General features: G+C 42.2%; 1 protein-coding gene across 1 annotated transcript in view; it reads right to left on the reverse strand.

The window, feature by feature from the left end:
• The window catches only part of LOC129695695 (selenocysteine insertion sequence-binding protein 2-like), a 70,645-nt gene extending 52,619 nt beyond the window's left edge, over positions 1-18,026 (reverse strand). Inside the window, exons 1-5 of the mRNA XM_055632881.1 lie at positions 17,869-18,026; positions 4,610-4,752; positions 2,122-2,416; positions 993-1,116; positions 331-560 (exon numbers count right to left, since the gene is read on the reverse strand). Coding sequence (XP_055488856.1) covers positions 331-560; positions 993-1,116; positions 2,122-2,416; positions 4,610-4,752; positions 17,869-17,898 — 822 coding nt within the window. The 5' untranslated portion in view covers positions 17,899-18,026. The remainder of the gene's footprint in view (positions 1-330; positions 561-992; positions 1,117-2,121; positions 2,417-4,609; positions 4,753-17,868) is intronic.
• Positions 18,027-20,061: the final 2,035 nt, after the last annotated feature.

The following is a 20,061-nucleotide window of genomic DNA, read 5'->3' on the forward strand; positions in this document are numbered from 1 at the left end:
AGGTACACAAAAAAGCTGGAGAAACTCAGCGGGTGCAGCAGCATCTATGGAGCGAAGGAAATAGGCAACGTTTTGGGCCGAAACCCTTCTTCAGACGAAACGTTGCCTATTTCCTTCGCTCCATAGATGCTGCTGCACCCGCTGAGTTTCTCCAGCTTTTTTGTGTACCTTCGATTCTCCAGCATCTGCAGTTCCTCTTAATCACCTCTTATCTGTCTACGCATAATCTATATCTCTCCATCTCCTGCATATTCATATGCCTTTCCAAAAGTCTCTCAAATGCCACCTCGTATCTGCAGCAATCACAGCCCCCATTATTGTTTCACTTACCACATTTGTATCGTCTGCTGGCCATACTTTGGCAGACTGTTCATAAACTTTACTCAACTCTTGAGATTTTCTGAGATCAGGGCTAGATTGTTGTGATGCTAGACTCTGTATTTCTGGAAGGTCTCCTGATGCAACTTTAGATGTGATGTCAGTCTTAAGCTCGGGTTCATTTAGTATTTTCTGAAGTGATTTGGATTTGCTGTGCTGGTATCTGTTAACTTGTTTGTTTCCTACATACAAAATAAAAAATATACTAAATACTACTTAGCCTGAAATGCATAAACAGTCAGTGACAATGGATCTCAAGGATCACATTAAAACAGCATGGAAAAAAAATAATATATTTTTTAAGTTTTTCGTGAATAGTGCTATCACTTTTCCTGACCAGGTAGAGATGCTCACAAAATAATATTGTACATTACCACTCGTAAACAAATCAAAATTTCTCTCTAATCTTATAAAAATGACATGCCACTTGGAATAATTACTCAAATAGTGTGCTGAAAGAACTATTTGTTAACCAGAATCCAAATCTGTTCTCAAATATAATTTACATCAAAGAGATACTTCAATTGTTAAATATTTTGGAAGAATACATGCAGAGAATGAATAAGCATCAAGAAATGTCGCAATTTATAACAAAAACATTTAAATATTCTTACCATTTTTAGTTATCTTATCCTTAAATACATCAGGTCGTTGCAATTGTTCACTGGTTTCTGATAATTCTGGTAATTCATTTATATTTTGCCCCTGGTTTCTTAACTCCTTCTTGGACCTTGCTTCCTACAAAGTACAGGCACTACAATCATTAGAGAATGGTTACCCTTCATTGAGCATATATGTTTGGGTTTTGGCATGCAACCTCACAGACAGATCACAGAAAATATGTTTGTTATTGTTTAATTTCTGAAAACAAAGAACGAAGCTAACTTTAAAAGTTTTACTTTCTCTTTTTAGGACTTTAAAGAATTTCATTCTTTAGTGAAATGTACCACCAACCGCAGTAAAGTAACATAACACTTGATTTAATACTTAACATTTTACTTTATTAGTCAGCCAGATCAATTAGTGTCCAGAATGCCACCCAAATGTCCATTAGTGATTTTACACTTTGACAAGCATTGATTAGATTCTCAGGAGTGGGAACAGAGGTTTATCATAACCACTCACAACTCTATTCCCTGTCAATGACTATACATAGAAAACTCAACAAGAAGTCACTAAATATCAAAAGATTTCTACTGTCCCCTCCCTAAGCTGATTTGGGGCAATTACAGCATTCCAATTAAGATCAGCTATCGATGACCCATATCCTTCGGTTTATGTGGCTCACTTAGTGGATGTTAATCTATTTCCAAAAAGTGTTAAGAGGCATTCTCTACTCAAAATCAAAATTATTATCAGTAAAGATTAGATCGCTTTTTTCAATGGCATCTGATGATCAAGAAATAATCTTGAAGACTGGAAGAATATTATGCATCACTGCATAGATTTGCGGGACTTCACTCTCTCTTGTGGGATTATGGAATCACGGATGTATTTCAAATTTGCCCATCCCTAATCAATGTAGTCACAAAATGATTACGAACGTCATAGTTGTGCAAGATTTAAAAATATTAACAATTACATTCTGAAAACTATTAAATGTGTCTCTGCAAACAAAAAATACAAATTTCTGAAAATATTATGTACACAAATCACCATAGCTTTCCATCAGCACTGTATAACCTGCCACAAATTCACTGAGAATTGATTTAAACCAATTCAACAGCGGACAGCATTACATACCTTCGAAGTCTGGCCCAAAAATGATTGCTCCTTCTCAGAGTCCTGTTGGGCATGCTGCTTCTTCTTGTTTCCTCGACCACTGCCACTATTTTTGTGCTTAGAAGAGCAAATGTCCTCAGAGGGTAGAGAAGTTTGTGCAAATGGATTCAAAGAGGAATCCGCAGATTGTTTATATGAATAATATAAAGAATAATCCACAGGTAAATGAGATGACATAACTGGATAGGATGTGTGTACCTCTGTAAAATTCTGGGAAAATTGACTGCAGCCATTCTCTGGTGTATGTAAATGCTGCCTAAAATATAACAAAAAACAATTAGAGCATTAATCAATAGGGATGGGAGCCAATTACAAGAAATCTGATTTCCCATTAAGCTATACATTTCTCCCATGTAAGCAATACATCCTTACATAGTTACATCATCTGAATTATGAACCAACCTACAATGTCGAAATAAAACTCTTATTTGCAGGTAATCTTATTTTACTTTTCAACATTTTTGATTATTTTCTAATCATACTCACTCCTTTATTGAGGATACTAGTATGGATCCCTCTGGTATCTTGTCAGAAATGCATGTGGATACCTACACCACAGCTGGGAAAACTCTACTGGCTACAAGTATGAGGGGCAGTCATTAGTGCCAGGATTGGTTAGCACTCAACAGAAAAGCTTTTCACTGTACCTCGGTGCATGTGACAATAAACTAAACTGAACTGAGGACCTAAACTGTCATTACACAAAGGATGCATTTTCACGAGAATAACTGGAGTGCAATCAGCAGCTGGTACTTCTCTGGTGAAGGCCAATTGTAGTGTCAGCTAGACACCCATTATTAGGTTAGCAGACTGGAACTTGGCCTTCCTTCTCCATTTGGCACGCAAGACATCGAACAGTACATTTATCTAAAAGCAAAATTAGTACAGAAGGTACTGAAAACATAGCTCCTGTTGTTTGATGTGTATATTGAAGGCCAAATACTAAGTCCTACTACAGCAATCTGTAAACACAATTGCAGCTTCTTAAACAAAATAATGAACAAATGTGAGAAGTAAGCAGGAAGAAAACATTACTTCATTGGTTACAGTCTTTTTTTAAAAGCAGTTTTATGTTTTGCTGATTATTTATGATTACATGGGAAAAAAACAGAAACAATATCAAGGGGCTGCGTTGATGTTCATTCCTTTATGAGCAAAGGATCATAAACCTTTGTGCCCATGCAAAGATTAGGTGTGCAGGGGAGGGACTTTTTTTAAAGTTCACAACCTAATTTCTAGAAAGCAGGATAAAATATTCTGGGTGCTATTAATAAGCACTATATAATGATGCTTTATTTCTATTATAATGAATCCAACATCAAAATCACTAGCCCGAAACATTAACTGTTGCTCCCTGCACAGAGGGAGCCTGTCCTGTTGAGAAACGCCACAATTTTCTATCTTTAAATTTATAATTTGGATTATTTATTAGCCAGAAAATGGAGGGATAAGGATCAAGTGCAGGCAGAGAGATTAACACAACATGGTATCACGTTCGGCACGGACATTGTGTGCCGTGGAGCCTGTTTCTGGGCAGTACTGTTCTCTGTACTTAATCTTATTTATTTTTGAATGATCTTTCTGTCTATCCAAATTGTTAGAAATTTCCACAATTATTCTCACAGCATCCCTTTAATTCCAGGGAAACCTGGGCATTTTCCCTCAGCCTTCTTTCCCCATTAACTACAATTCTGCAGTGCAAAACATTTTGCAGGAAGGTTACTCTTGCAATAAGTCCCAAAATGAAAGGTTCTCACAATTATTATTCTGACTGTGCTCTGAAGCTGACAGTGGATAGAATTTTTCAGCAGTTATGTTGGGAAATATGCCCATTGAATCTGTGTCTGGTTGGGCCTTAGGACGGGCTCAGCAACCACATTCATTTCAATAGAGCAGATGCAAGTGTCAGGCAGTTTACATTTTTTTCCAATTAACTGAGTTCAATGTATTTAACTGTTAAAACAAGCATATGCTATCATTTTAATTTGGGTTTTCTGAAACATATTCTAAAACTATTAAATGCTCACATTTTGATTAAAAGATATTCAACATTTTCAAAGCTTTTTCACAGCTTTGATTGACAGTTAGTGGGGCAATGAGATTTAATTGGGGCGCTGGACAGTGGGGCTTGCATTTTTGGAGTATGGATCTGTGCTCCAGGATCAGATCAGAAGCTAGTGACAGCAATGATGCTACCTCTGCGCGTAAGTGTGCACGAGAGAACTGCAAGTGAGGGCATCTCAGCTCTCACTGAAGTAATCCAGACACAAATGTCCTCAGGCTAGATGTTGTACATCACTACACAAGTGTCCGATCTTGGTACTACATTTTACCAGGAGAGTGACAAAATAGCACTGTTAATATTCCCACTTAGCACTTTATTATTGTAAAAAATTATGAATTATCCTGATTCAATAAGCAACACATTGAAATTTCAAATAATATTTACCCATCCACATAAGGATCCTGAACGAAAGGATAGCAAGTTGTTAAATATCTGGGTAATGGAGCAGATGAAGATTCAGGCCATCGTACTCCCACTGCTTGCTGCTTTGGCACAAATGGCTCAACATCAGCGGATAACCTGGTCTCCTAGAAAAAAATTGGTTATGTTATCCATTTTATTTCACTGATTAAAAAATTTGAAAAAACATACAGTACATGAAACATAAATAAACCAAACAGATGTAGTATATAGGAATCCTTTACACCCACCAGGAAATCCTTTTTTTAACATTTTAATTTAAAGCAACACCTTTAGTATTGTATAGCCATGCCCTTCTTACTCTGAAGCAAAATATATTCTTAGATCAGCAATAGTCAACTTTTTAATCAGACCTTTTGCTGGCAAAAGACAAATTTGAAAGTAAAATATAGGATTATTAGTGGCCAAACCATTATTTTTGAAAAGAGAATTTAGTTTTAGTTCAGAGATACAGCATAGAAACAGGCCCTTCAGCTCACCAAGTTGACACCGACCAGCAATCCCCGCACATCAATACTATCCTACACACACTAGGGACAATTTACAATTTTACCAAGCCAATTAACCTACAAACCTGTACGCCTTTGGAGTGTGGGAGGAAACCCAAGATATCAGAGAAAACCCACACGTTCACGGGGAGAACGTACAAACTCCATTCAGACAGCGCCCATAGTCGAGATCGGACCCAGGTCTCTGACGCTGTAAGGCAGCAACTCTACCGCCGCATCACTGTGCCGCCCCGAGAATTTATAAAATGAATACTAGAGATTATTTAGACAGACATACAAAATATACTTACGAATTACTAAACATTTAGAAGTCAGTTCACATGCACAACTAATATGCAATGCGAGCTGCATGAAAATTATACCATGACAAAGTGCTTCTAATATGAGGCTAAAGCATTCAAAATGTTGGTTTTGGTTCAAAGACATGTTGGTTCTGCTCTCAGCATGGGAGAGAACATTAAAACTGTTATGAGACTTTTGGATAGACATATGGATATGTAGGGATATTGATTATGTGCAGGCAATCAGAATTGGTTTTGGCATCATATTGAGCACAGACATTGTGGGCTGAAAGCCCTGCCATGTGCTGTACTGCTCTAAGTTCTATATTTTAATTGAAACAAAGGTTAGTGGGTATAATAGCCCTGTCCCACGGAATTAGTTCATTCCAAGAACTCTCCCGAGTTAAAAAAAAATCAAACGTGATAAGCACGGAGAATGAACGTAGCGGGTAGGTCGGAGCTCGGGGACGTCTCTTAGTGGCTCGTAACGCTAACGGCATGTACTCGGGAAAACTCGCTAACGGCAGGTAAGCACGGGAAGACTCGTGAAGATTTTTCAACATGTTGAAAAATGTCCACGAGAGCTCCAACGAGTGGCCATTACATTAAATCTCCGAGTTCGAATCAGGGCAAACTCGGGAGAGCTCTTGGAATGAACTCGTACCGTGGGACAGGGCTTTAAGGAACTCTCTGCATTAGTCTAACATGGGAGATGTATGGATTTGACAGGCTATATGGCTCCTTCATAGAAACATAGAAAATAGGTGCAGGAGTAGGCCATTCGGCCCTTCGAGCCTACACCGCCATTCAATATGATCATGGCTGATCATCCAACTCAGTATCCTGTACCTGCCTTCTCTCCATACCCCCTGATCCCTTTAGCCACAAGGGCCACATCTAACTGCCTCTTAAATATAGCCAATGAACTGGCCTCAACAACTTTCTGCGGGAGAGAATTCCAGAGATTCACCACTCTCTGTGTGAAAAAAGTTTTCCTCATCTCGGTCCTAAAAGATTTCCCCTTTATCCTTAAACTGTGACCCATTGTTCTGGACTTCCCCAACATCGGGAACAATCTTCTTGCATCTAGCCTGTCCAACCCCTTAAGAATTTTGTAAGTTTCTATAAGATCCCCCCTCAATCTTCTAAATTCTAGCAAGTACAAACCGAGTCTATCCAGTCATTCTTCATATGAAAGTCCTGACATCTTCGGCGCTGTACCATGCTGTGAAGAGCAGTTGGGCAAATATGTGGAAAACTAAATAGCAACCTAAAATTCAACCAAGCCTACTTTGAATCTAAATATCTAATATAGTTCACAGATTCACTTGAAGAATATTCTACAAACACCAGACATCATTTGCAACAAAATGTACTCATTTGGGGCTCTAAACACCCACCTAGGAAAATGCTCCATCTGTAGCCGACAGGAGAACTGAAGAGAATATTAAATTCAAGAATAATAGCAGCAAGCTTAAGAAATTGAAAATTTTAGAACCTAACAAAGGAGGATCAAGAAAGTGATGAAAAAAAGCAAGACAGAATGAGATTATGGATAAGAGCTTACAAAACCAGACACTAAAAGCAAAACACTAGCAGGGTAAATGAGGATTCTTACAACCAGAAACAGGAGAAATTATAATAGGAAATAAGAAAATGGAAGAAGGATTAAATAATATAGTCTGTCTTCCTTCACAAAGAAAACCTACCAGAAATACCGGATAGTTAAATGTCTACCAAGAATGAGGAACTACAGTGCCAGGGCTTAAAATTAGTGGTTGCCCGAGTGCCAATGGCAACCTACAGTCCCACCGGGCAACCTAAAAGCCATGTCATTTTGCCCGGCTTGGCAAGCACCCAGGACACCTATTGTTTAATTATGAGCGGGCCCCCTCTCTATCTCTTTCTCTCTGTCACTCTCCGTCTCCGCCCGCCATCCGTGTCTGGGTCTCGGCTCTCGGCTTGCTCCTCATCCGCCGGCATGGCCGGCCGCCCGCCTTATACATGAGCACGGCCATGGCCTGCACATCCTCCCCCTGCACATGCGCACAACTACGGCCAGCACATGTGCCGCCCTGCACATGCGCACTGCCACGGCAACCCTTTGCATTGTGGGAGATCTGGCTGCCATTGCTGTCCGGTCGCCACCTCACCGCGACTGCTGAAAACCAACGCAGAATCACTCCCTGGAGCTGGAGTTACTCCCTGGAGTTACTCTTGCTTCTTGGTTTCCTGGTCCTCCAAAAAATATTCAAAATGGAATTTAAACTGGAGTGGACCCACCTCCACCAAATTCCAAACTCTGAAAAATAACAGCCTATTGCATTTTATCTGTTTATTTGTGTATATATATGGTCTATGGTATATAAACACACTGAACTTTTATATCCTGCTCTGTATTATGTTTACATATTCTGTTGTGCTGCAGCAAGCACGAATTTGGGACACATGACAATAAAACTCTCCTGACTCTTGACTTGGACTTAAGCAAAAAAGGGTTCTTGGGGAAAAAAGAGCTACCTTAAATTTAATTGCTTCTGGTTGGGTAACTATGGTAGGGTTCAGACTATTCCATGCTTTAATTGTGCGGGGGAACTCCATGGAGCAGCCAGCATCTCTGGATAGAAGAAATTGGGTGATGTTTCGGGTAGAGACCCTTCTTTAGATTTCCTCTGGTTTTAGTGTTTTTAGTTTAATTTAAAGATACAGCGTGGAAACAGGCCCTTCGGCCCACCGAGTCCACGCCTACCACCGATCACCCGTACACTAGTTCTATCTCACACATTAGCGACGTGAGTCAAGAGTGTTTTATTCTCTCACATCCCAGCAGCACAACAGAATATGTAAACATAGTACTCTGTAAACAATGTTATAAATGAGAAAACAAAACTCCATACAGCCAGAACCCATATTCAGGATCAATTCCGGATCTCTGGCAATTTTAGGCAGCAACTTTATGGCCAATGTACTGCCCCATAGTCTTGAACTGAATTAAAACATACAGTAGCTGTAAAGGGGGACATAGCCTTTGATAAGGTCCTGCACGGGAGACTGTTAGAGCACATGGTATTGGGGGTAGGGTGTTAACATGGATAGAAAATTGGTTGGCAGACCGGAAGCAAAGAGTAGGAGTGAACGGGTCCTTGTCAGAATGGCAGGCAGTGGCGAGTGGACTGTCGCAAGGCTCGGTGTTGGGGCTGCAACTGTTTACAATATGTATTAATGATTTGGAAGAGGGAATTAGGAGCAACACTAGCAAGTTTGCGGATGACACAAAGCTGGTGGCAGTGTGAACTGTGAAGAGGATGTTAGGAGGTTGCAGGGTGACCTGGACAGGTTGAGTGAGTGGGCAGATGCATGGCAGATGCAGTATAATATAGATAAATGTGAGGTTATCTACTTTGGCGGCAAAAACAAGGGGCAGATTATTATCTCAATGGGGTTAGGTTAGGTAAGGGGGAGGTACAGCGAGACTTGGGTGTCCTTGTACACCGATCACTGAAAGTTGGCGTGCAGGTACAGTAGGCAGTGTAGAAAGCTAATGGAATGTTGGCCTTCATAACAAGAGGATTTCAGTACAGGAGTAAAGCGGTATTTCTGCAGTTGTATAGGGCTCTGGTGAGACCACATCTGGAGTATTGTGTACAGTTTTGGTCTCCTAATTTGGTCTCCTAATTTGAGGAAGGACATCCTTGTAATTGAGGCAGTGCCGCGTAGGTTCACGAGATTGATCCCACACAGCTACCACTCCCTGAGTAAAGAAGTTCCCCCTCATGTTACCCCTAAACTTCTGTCCCTTAATTCTCAAGTCATGCCCTCTTGTTTGAATCGTCCCTACTCTCAATAATAATAATAATAATAACTTTATTTATAAAGCGCTTTTAGACAACATCAGTTACCACAAAGTGCTGTACACGGCCCCCACCTCTCCTCCACTCGCAGGTTGAGTACCGGTTCCCCACAGGGCTGTGTGCTAAGCCCCCTCTTATACTGTCTCTACACCTACGACTGTAGTCCGGCCCACAACAACAACCGCATCGTCAAATTTGCTGACGACACTACTGTGGTCGGACTTATTTCAAAGGGAGACGAGGCAGCCTACAGAGAGGAAGTCCTGAAGTTGACAACCTGGTGCTCAGAAAACAATCTGGCTCTGAACACCAGGAAAACAAAAGAGCTCATTGTCGACTTCAGGAGGCACAGCACCGACTTAGTCCCCCTACACATTAACGGCGAGTGTGTGGAGAGGGTCAACACCTTCCGGTTTCTCGGCGTCCATATCGCTGCTGACATCTCCTGGACGGACAACACGACGGCGGTCATCAAGAAGGCTCAGCAGCGGCTGCACTTCCTGAGGGTCCTCAGGAAGCACAACCTGGACTCTAACCTGCTGCTGACCTTCTACCGCTCGTCCATCGAGAGCCTGCTGACATACTGCATTACAGCATGGTATGGCAGCTGCACCATGGCAGACAGGGAGAGGCTTCAGAGGGTAACCAGGACAGCGCAGAGGATCATTGGTTGCCCTCTCCCCTCCCTGATGGACATCTACACCTCCCGCTGCCTTAGCAGGGCAAAGAAGATCACCAAAGACAGCTCCCATCCTGCGTTTGGACTGTTCGACCTGCTGCCCTCTGGAAGGCGCTATAGGTGCATCAAATCCAGGACAAACAGACTCAGGAATAGCTGCTTCCCGAGAATTATATCTACCATAAATTCAAATCCACACATGCACTGACTACACCGCCCAACACGGACTTCCATCTGTATATATGTATATATGTATGTAGCGCCGTAGAATTTGTGCACCTATCCCCCCCCCCCCCCCCCCCCCCATCTCCCTTCTGTTTTGTTTTTCTGTTTCTTGTTTTTGTGTGTAAAATTGTATGTATGCACTGAGTACGAGCAGCTTTCAGTTTCACTGTACATGTATAGTGACAATAAATGGCATATCTATATCTACATGGGAAGTCAACAAAAGTTATTACAAACTACTAAAACCATTAAGACGACAGGACTATAAAAACAGTAAAAATTAAAAGACATTAAAAGCACTAAAACAGGAACAAAGTCTCAGCCAGTGACGAAAGCCAGTGAATAAAAGTGAGTTTTTAGGGAGGATTTAAAGATGGACAGTGAAGGGGCCTGTCTGATCTGCAGCGGCAGGGTGTTCCAGAGTGCCGGGGCAGCAACAGAAAAGGCTCTATCCCCTCTGAGCTTCCGCTTAGACCTTGGTACCTCAAGGAGCAGCTGATCCGCTGACCTGAGGCACCGGGCAGGAGCATATAGGTGGAGCAGCTCAGAGAGGTAATGCGGGGCGAGGCCATTCAATGATTTAAAAACAAATAAAAGAATTTTAAAATGAACTCGAAAGTGCACTGGGAGCCAGTGAAGGGAGGCCAAAATTGGCGTAATGTGCTCCCTCTTTCGAGTTCCGGTTAAAAGGCGAGCGGCAGCATTTTGGACCAACTGGAGACGAGCCAACGAAGCTCGTGAGACTCCAGAGTAGAGTGCGTTACAGTAATCCAGCCGAGATGAAATAAAGGCATGGATTACTGTTTCAAAATGCTGCCGCTCGAGAATGGGCTTCACCTTTGCCAGCTTCCTTAGGTGAAAGAAGCTGGACTTAACCACAGCGCCTATTTGTTTATCTAATTTAAAATCACCGTCCATCATAAAACCCAGGTTTAAAACTGTTGGCTTTACGAACACTGCAAGTGGACCCAAGTCAACAGAGGGAGGTTCACGGCAGCCATTAGGGCCGAACAAAATCACTTCTGTCTTTTTTTCGTTAAGTCCCAGAATGTTTAAGGCCATCCAGGACTTAATGTCCTCAAGACAAGACAGAAGTGAATGGGAAAAGCTTATCCACGTCAACTCTGTCTATCCCTCTCATCATTTTAAAGACCACTATCAAGTCCCCCCTTAACCTTCTGTGCTCCAAAGAATAAATACCTAACTTGTTCAACCTTTCTCCGTAACTTAGTTGCTGAAACCCAGGCAACATTCTAGCAAATCTCCTCTGTACTCTCTCTATTTTGTTGACATCCTTCCTATAATTAGGCGACCAAAATTGTACATCATACTCCAGAATTGGCCTCACCAATGCCTTGTACAATTTTAACATTACATCCCAACCTCTATAGTCAATGCTCTGATTTATAAAGGCCAGCACACCAAAAGCTTTCTTTACCACCCTATCTACATGAGATTGCACCTTCAGGGAACTATGCAGTTATTCCTAAATCCCTCTGTTCAACTGCATTCCTCAATTCGCTACCATTTAACATGTACGTCATATTTTGATTTGTCCTGCCAAGATGTACCACCTCACACTTATCAGCATTAAACTCCATCTGCCATCTTTCAGCCCTCTCTTCCAAATGGCCTAAATCTCTCTGTAGACTTTGAAAATCTACTTCATTATCCACAACACCACCTATCTTAGTATCATCTGCATACTTACTAATCCAATTTACCACACCATCATCCAGATCATTGATGTACATGACAAACAACAGTGGACCCAACACAGATCCCTGAGGCACCCCACTGGTCACCGGCCTCCAACCTGACACATAGTTTCTTTTTTTTTAGTAACAAAAGTTATCAACATATAATTTTTTTGTGTGTTGGAAAATAAAATATAGTGGCACAGCTGGTGGACTTGCTGCCTCATCCGCCAGAGATCTGTGTTCGATCCTGTTCTTGGGCGCTTTCTGTGTTGAATATGCACATTCTCCCTGCAAGCATGTAGGTTCCCTCCCACATCCCAAAGACCACCTAAATTGTCATTTGGCAACCTAAAAAGCGTCTGAGGTTGCCTGGCTGGCAACAGGGAAAAAAAGTGAGAGCCCCGAGTGCTCTCCATAATGTTTGGGACAAAGACCCATCATCTATTTATTTGCCTCTGTATTTGAGATTTGTAATTTTTAAAAATCACACGTGATTAAAGTGATTTGTCAGATTTTATTAAATGGTATTTTTACACATTTTGGTTTCAACATGTAGAAATTACAGCTGTTTCTATACAGTCCCCCCATTTCTGGGCACCATAATGTTTGGGACACATGGCTTCACAGGTGTTTGTAATTGCTCAGGTACAAGAGAGCTCTCAGCACCTAGTCTTTCCTCCAGTTTTTCCATCACCTTTGGAAACTTTTATTGCTGTTTATCAACATGAGGACCAAAGATGTGCCAATGAAAGTCAAAGAAGCCATTATGAGACTGAGAAACAAGAATAAAACTGTCAGACATCAGCCAAACCTTAGGCTTACCAAAATCAACTGTTTGGGACATCATTAAGAAGAAAGAGAGCACTAGTGAGCTTACTAATTGGATTTGCCAATGACCACAGTCCGCAGAAGACTTCATGAACAGAAATACAGAGGCAACACTGCAAGATGCAAACCACTGGTTAGCCACAAAAATAGGATGGCCAGGTTACAATTTGCCAAGAAGTACTTAAAAGAGCAATCACAGTTCTGAAAAAAGGTCTTGCGGACAGATGAGACGAAGATTAACTTATATCAGAGTGATGGCAAGAGCAAAGTATGGAGGAGAGAAGGAACTGCCCAAGATCCAAAGCATACCACCTCATCTGTGAAACACGGTGGTGGGGGTGTTATGGCCTGGGCATGTATGGCTGCTTTCCAGAATTGTGGTTGCTTTTTTAAGTACTTTTTGACAAATTGTAACCTGGCCATTCTTATTTTTGTGGTTAACCAATGGTTTGCATCTTGCAGTGTTTCCTCTGTATTTCTGTTCATGAAGTCTTCTGTCATCAGATGTGGAGGTCTTCCTTGGCCTGCCAGTCCCTTTGCGATTAGTAAGCTCACCAGTGCTCTCTTTCTTCCTAATGATGTTCCAATGAGTTGATTTTGGTAAGCCTAAGGTTTGGCTGATGTCTCTAACAGTTTTATTATTGTTTCTCAGTCTCATAATGGCTTATTTGACTTTCATTGGCAGAACTTTGGTCCTCATGTTGATAAACAGCAATAACAGTTTCCAACGGTGATGGAAAAACTGGAGGAAAGACTAGGTGCTGATAGCTCTCTTATACCTGCATTAAGGAGGTATTTAAACGCACCTGAGTAATGTGTCCCAAACATTATGGTGCCCTGAAATGGGGGGACCATGTATAAACACTGCTGTAATTTCTACATGGTGAAACCAAAATGTATAAAAATGGCCTTTATTAAAATCTGACAATGTGCACTTTAATCACATGTGATTTTTTCTATTACAAATTTCAAATTGTGGAGTACTGAGGCAATAAATTAATGATGGGTCTTTGTCCCAAACATTATGGAGGGCACTGTATTAAAAAAAAAACTGGAGGAACTGATTAAATCAAATGCCAATAAATCTGGAGAATACAATTATCTATATCCCAGAGTTTTGACATGGGTAGCTATAGAGAACTCTTTACATCATAGAATTGTTCTGTGGCTGGTGGGTAGCAAATGTGACTTTACTGTTTAATAAAGGATGGAAAGTGAACACGGGGAGCTACTGATGTGGTAGCCCCTGTTAACAGGGAAAGTACTAGGATTTATAATGCTGTGATAAAAGGATATCTCCAAAAGATTAATAGGACCATGCAGAGTGAAAGGAATATCATGCTTGATAATCCTTTCATTTCTTTGAGGATGTACCTCACAAGAATAGATTGGAGGGAACCAGTAGATGTGGTGCATTTGGATTTTCAAAAGGATTCCAATAAAGCCCTAAAGTCAAAATTAACAGTTGGGTATATTATACTGACCTGAAAATTGCTTATTGGCAAAAAGGAAAGAATGTGAATAAATTGATCTTTTTCTGCTTTGCAGGCAATAACGAGAGGGGTATTGCAGACATTGGTGTACGGGCCCCAGCCACTCTCAGTTTATCTAAGAAGGGTACCAATGTCATATTCCCAAGTTTAGATTTAGGTTTATTATTGTCACGTGTACTGAGGGACAGTGAATAGCTTTGTTTTACATGCTATCTAATCAGGTCAGATAATACTATACATTAATGGAATCAAGTCAAACTCAAGTATAATAGGTAGAGCCAAAAGGGAAGATACAGAGTGCAGAATACAGTTCTCTGCATTGTAGCACATTAGCTCCAGAGGCAAATTCCAATGCCCACAATGGGGTAGATGTGAATCAGACAATACCCTATCTTATGGAAGAACCGTTCACACGCCGGATAACAGAGGGAAGAAATATTTGTTGGGCATTTTCAACTCCATCATTTATTAAAAGCTTACAGTTTATCTGATTAAACTTTTTCTGCAGGCTACACTCGACACCCTGTTCTAAAACCAAATCAGCAACTTTTCCACTCCAAATACTGCTTGACATTGAGTATATCTTTCTGGTTTCAGATTTCCATCTTCAGTAGATTTTCAGTTTTGACAAAATGATAACTTTTGTTTTGTCTCTGCAGAACTGCACATGCTGGTTAATACACAAATGGACACAAATGCTGGAGTAAAGGGGAGAGGCAGGAAAAGCGTGGAAGGTAATAGGTGGACATCGGCAGATGGCTGGAACAAAGGCCAGAGATAAGAGCAGAGGGTGAGACAGGTTTGAAGAATTGCAGATTGTGAAGCCAGAGGAGCAATGTAGTGGGATCAGTGGGTGGAGAAATAGTTGGGACGCCAAATGGAGCAGTTGGAGGGAACCGGGAAGGGGAGGAAAGGTAGGGGGTTTGATAATGTTTATGATTGTTTATGAAGTTCTGCTTTCCTGCTAGTTGCTCATTGTCTCTGTACTCCCACTATAGAGATGTAGATTTTGGTTTAGGTTTATTAATGTCACGTGTACCAAGGTACAGTGAAAAGGTTTGTCTTGCATGCTATCCAAACAGATGAGATAGCAGAGGAGATGAAGCTGTTACTGAGTCTGGTGGTGTACCTTCCGCTGGATGGGAGCAGGTAGAAGGAATGACCAAGGTGGGACTGTGTTGCAAAGTAGCTTCCCAAATAGTCTTCCTTCATTTTGAGCGAGCATGGGTCAGGGTTTCTCAAGTCAGCAAAATGTTACATTATTTCAAGGGACCCATAAAAGTTCTTGAAGAATTTGCTCTAGCATGGAAAAATTAGGTTATGCTGGAGCTCAATATAGAGCGCTTTTTACATGTTATACATTACATTCAGCCCCAGTGCTGGGGATGTTGACCAATGATATGTCATTAATTTACCTATCCTACCACTGGGTTTGGACAGTACAAGCTCAGCCCAGTACCGTAATCCAGTTTGGCGTCAATGTATTTATTTACCTTTATCAATTACCCTATAACACTTGCACGGTAGGTGTATAAATTTTTTTATTCTTCAAACAGTCCCTTGGGGAAAGAGTATGACATATTTGCATGCTAATTATATGTGTTTTAAGGCAGCTCACGATGCCAATGCAGAATTCAGACATTGTTACAGGAAAACTGGTTATTGACAGGATGAGTTGCATGGGAGGTAGTGTGTACCTTCTACCATTTTTGCTGTTTCCATGTGCTCACAAAGATTGTCCAGATTGTCCAAAATACTTATTTTTAAGGATGTATCTATTGTCCATTTAAAGGCATTTAGGGTCCCAATGCTAGCAAATTTAGTTCGGTGAATGGTGACATTGATTTGATCATCCTGCAAATCTGCCAAACATCCTGCAGGATGTTTAAAAGCTAGTGCTCCTTCTGTGCTTTGAGATAAGAAAGGGAAAAGTTCACTGCAGGTAGATCTTGAGCTTTGTGCTGATTTGCGCTCTTGCTTTTCAACCAGTGTTGGTCCTTTGTAGGCTGTCGTGTATTTCATAATTTCATCAAATGTTTTCGTCTGGAGATGGTTCCTGAGATATCTGTGATTTTATTAAGTCCGAGGGAGACTTAAAGGGATACACCTTCCTTCTGTCTATCCTCCTTGCTGTATGGTAAATCTCTGTGAATATCCACATATATCCAGCCATTGACTGAAAGTCATGTCTGCCAACGATCTCATGATACATGACTCACAATGAATGATCAACTCACTCCTGACGACGCTCTCCATCTCAGTAATCCACCTGCCCACTTTCTCTGGTGAAGGGTTGACAGGAGGCCAGAAGGGAGAATGACTTGGGTATGAGTGGCCCTTGTTTATGAGTGGCCCTTGTTGGCTGCTTTCCCTAAACAACAACATTGATTTGGGGCTGAGGGTGGGGCTAGTTTGCGAGATGAACTGGGCTGCGTTCACCATTACTATGCAAGTCACAGGTGTTTTTGTTGGACATCAGCCTTAGGTGCGTATCATACTTAGGTGTGTATCAAGCTTTTGTTTTATCCTTAAGCCATGATGGAACTTCCAATCCAGGAATGGTTTGCATTTGTGGTTAATCACCTCTTAGATCTCCAGCTCATTCTCATCAAACCAGTATTTCCTGTTCGCCTTTATAGTTCATACAGATCAATCGATCACTGATTACTAAATTTATTATTTGAAACCACTAAAGGAGCACTATAAGGCTGAAACAATGGTGAGGATAAGAGGATAATCAAAACCAATGTAGATGTGCCTTTTAATCTAAACAATCCCATGTCGATCATTATTGAATTCAATGTAAATATGCATGATCAGTCTTACATGGAACTCGTGCTACACAAAACCAACGGGTTCAATGATCAGAAAATATCCATAGATCAGTTCACTTCTTATGCACGCCATGCTTATCATCACCAATTAACAAATACAATTATAATCGGTACCTTAACGTCTACAAACCACTGTAAATTTTGGAAGCAGTAAAAAGAAATGAGAATGAGAAACGAGAAAATGTTTTTTTTTAAAGGATTACATTTCAAAGTGTGCAAAGCAAACGAGAAAGTGTGTTTACGACAATATTCTCTTGGTTTTAAAAGTCTTGGGACGTCCTGGAGTTGTAAAAATAGTTAATTTCTTCCTCGTCATGCTCACTAAAATTTACGATGAACTGCCTAGTCTGTAGCTCCGCCAGTATATATAAGGCATCCAGGGCAATAAAAGGCGAATCAACGACGCGGGGCCGGCAATGAAACGCGCTGCGCTCCTGCACTTCAAGCGCCGCAGCGCTGGGCCCTGCCCCCTGCCCGCCGCACAGTGGTCTCCCCGGTCACTGCACATCCGACCCTCTCGGCCTGGCTTGTCCCGGCCCGCCCACTGCACTCCACTCCACTCCACGCCGGCCATACTGCGCTTCTCCCCCGGCCACTGCACAGCGCTTCCCCTCCCGCCGGCCCGCTACTCTCCCGGCCGCTGTCCGGCCTCTGTACCGCCCGCTGTCCGGCCTCACAGCCCCCCCCCCCTCCCCCTTGGCCCGGCCCGGCCCGGCCCCTGTGCTCCCGGCCCGGCCTGCCCGCCGCCGCACAACGCTTCACCCCGGCTGGTCTCTGACCGTCCGCCTGGCCCCGCTTGTCCCCACCTCGCCGCTCCACCCACCTTGGTGTGGGCAGCGCTCGGCTCGGCCATGGTGAGAGGCGCCGTCTTCAAACGGCTGTGCCGTTCCCAGGCACCACTGTCACAACAGCATCGACACCCACCTCACTACGGCGGCCCGCAGGCCGAGCGGGCACACAATACGCGGAAACAATACCTCTCTCCGTTTTACATACGTTTAAGCAGCAAGCCTGGTGTTAGGAACCAAAAAGAGTAACAGTATGCAGAAAGCGGGCCAGTTAACTTCATACCTGCCACAAGGAATGTTTGAAGGATGTATTATTTTATTTACATAAGATCCACTTGGATGTTGCCGGTGTTGGAATGTCTGCGTTGTAATGAAAGACTATGGACAGGCAGGGTTTGTTTTGTAGCGGATAAACTGTCTGGAGGAGCTGATCTAGATATACAAAACTATGAAGGCAAGGTGGAGAATGAGTAACCTTTCTCCATAATGGAGACGTCGATAACCAGAAGGCTTAGCCTGAGGAGCAAGCAGGTTAGAGGAGATCTGAGCGAAAATGTTTTCACCTTTTGGGTAGTTGCAGTTTGGATCACACTGCCTGAGAACTGGACTAGGTAAATTCACTGCATTTAAAATTTATCTAGATAAACACTTGAATTGACAAGGCATAGTAGATGATGGAGCAATTGTTAGTAAATGTGATTAGCATTGGAAGGGTACTTGATGTGGTGGTGGGGCAAAGAGTTTTTTTATGCTGTATAATTTACATGTTTAACTTTTATGCTGTTTATAATTGACATTGTATATCTCCCGTGTGAAGAAATTCAAGGTAATTGGATAACGGAAGCATCGCTTTGTGAAAAGGATCATGTTTGATCAGTATGAAGAAGTAACATGCAGCTCTGCTATTCTCATATTTCAAGATAGCATTTAATAGTCAGTCATACAACACGGAAACAGGCCCTTCAGCCCATCATGTTCATGCACACCAAGATGCCCAACCACAGCTCTGTGCTTGCTCCCCCTCCCCCCATCCATTACAAGGACAGAATCCCCCTCGCCTTCCACCCCATCAGAAGTTGCATGCAGCATATAATCCTCCAACATTTTCGCCACTTCCAACGGGATCCCACTACTGGCCACATCCTTTCTGCTTTCCGCAGAGACCGTTCCCTCTGAAACTCCCTGGTCGTTCCATCCCACCCCCACCCCCCCCCCCCCCCCCCCCCCAGGTACTTTCCCCCCTGCAACCGCAGGAGATGGACCACCTGTCCCTTTATCCCCCCCCTCGACTCCATCCAAGGACCCAAACAGTCTTTCCAGGTGAGGCAAAGGTTCACTTGCACCTCCTCCAACCTCATCCACTGTATCCGCTGTTCCAGGTTTCAACTTCTCTACCTCGGCGAGACCAAGCGCAGGCTCGGTGATCGTTTCACTGAACACCTCCGCAAAATCCGTCTTAACTTACCTGATCTCCCGGTTGCTCAGCACTTCCTCACTTCAAATAGCCCTTGCTTTCCCTCTCTATCCCCTCCCCCTTCCCAGTTCTCTCACCAGTCTTACTGTCTCCAACTACATTCTATCTTTGTCCCGCCCACTCCCCTGACATCAGTCTGAAGAAGGGTCTTGACCCGAAACGTTACCCATTCCTTCTCTCCAGAGAATGCTGCCTGTCCCGCTGAGTTATTCTAGCATTTTGTGCCTATCTCCTCTGGAAGCTCATTCCATATACCCACCAGCTTACACAACCTTACAGCAGTATTAACATTAACTTCCTCAATTTAGGCCTCTTAAGGTTAACTAACAATAAGCTGGAATAGACATTTTGACATTGATAAAAGATTGGAAAGACTAGACTTGTACAAACTGGAGTATGAAATAAAACTGAAAATTCTGCACTGTTAGGACTTTGGTGGTGTTGGACTTTCTATTAATATTCTAACTTTTTTTGTATTGTAAGACGTCAGGGAGGGAGAAATGCACCTGAATATTAAAAAGATGCAATGCTGGAAATCTGAAATAAAAACAGAAAATATTTGAAAAACGCAACAGGTTAGGCAGCATGAAAAGAGAAAAAAATCAACATGTCATATCTGCGAACCTTCATCAGAACAGTTAACTGGATCATTTGTTCCAGGAGGTAGCAACACCTCTTAAATACTTCAGAATTGACACATAGTCAGGTTAGGAGGGTGCGACTTTGTGTGAGGCAGGTATGGAGAACCAGGACC

Source organism: Leucoraja erinacea, chromosome 3 (assembly GCF_028641065.1).
Source record: "Leucoraja erinacea ecotype New England chromosome 3, Leri_hhj_1, whole genome shotgun sequence".
In the NCBI taxonomy this organism is placed as follows: domain Eukaryota; kingdom Metazoa; phylum Chordata; class Chondrichthyes; order Rajiformes; family Rajidae; genus Leucoraja; species Leucoraja erinaceus.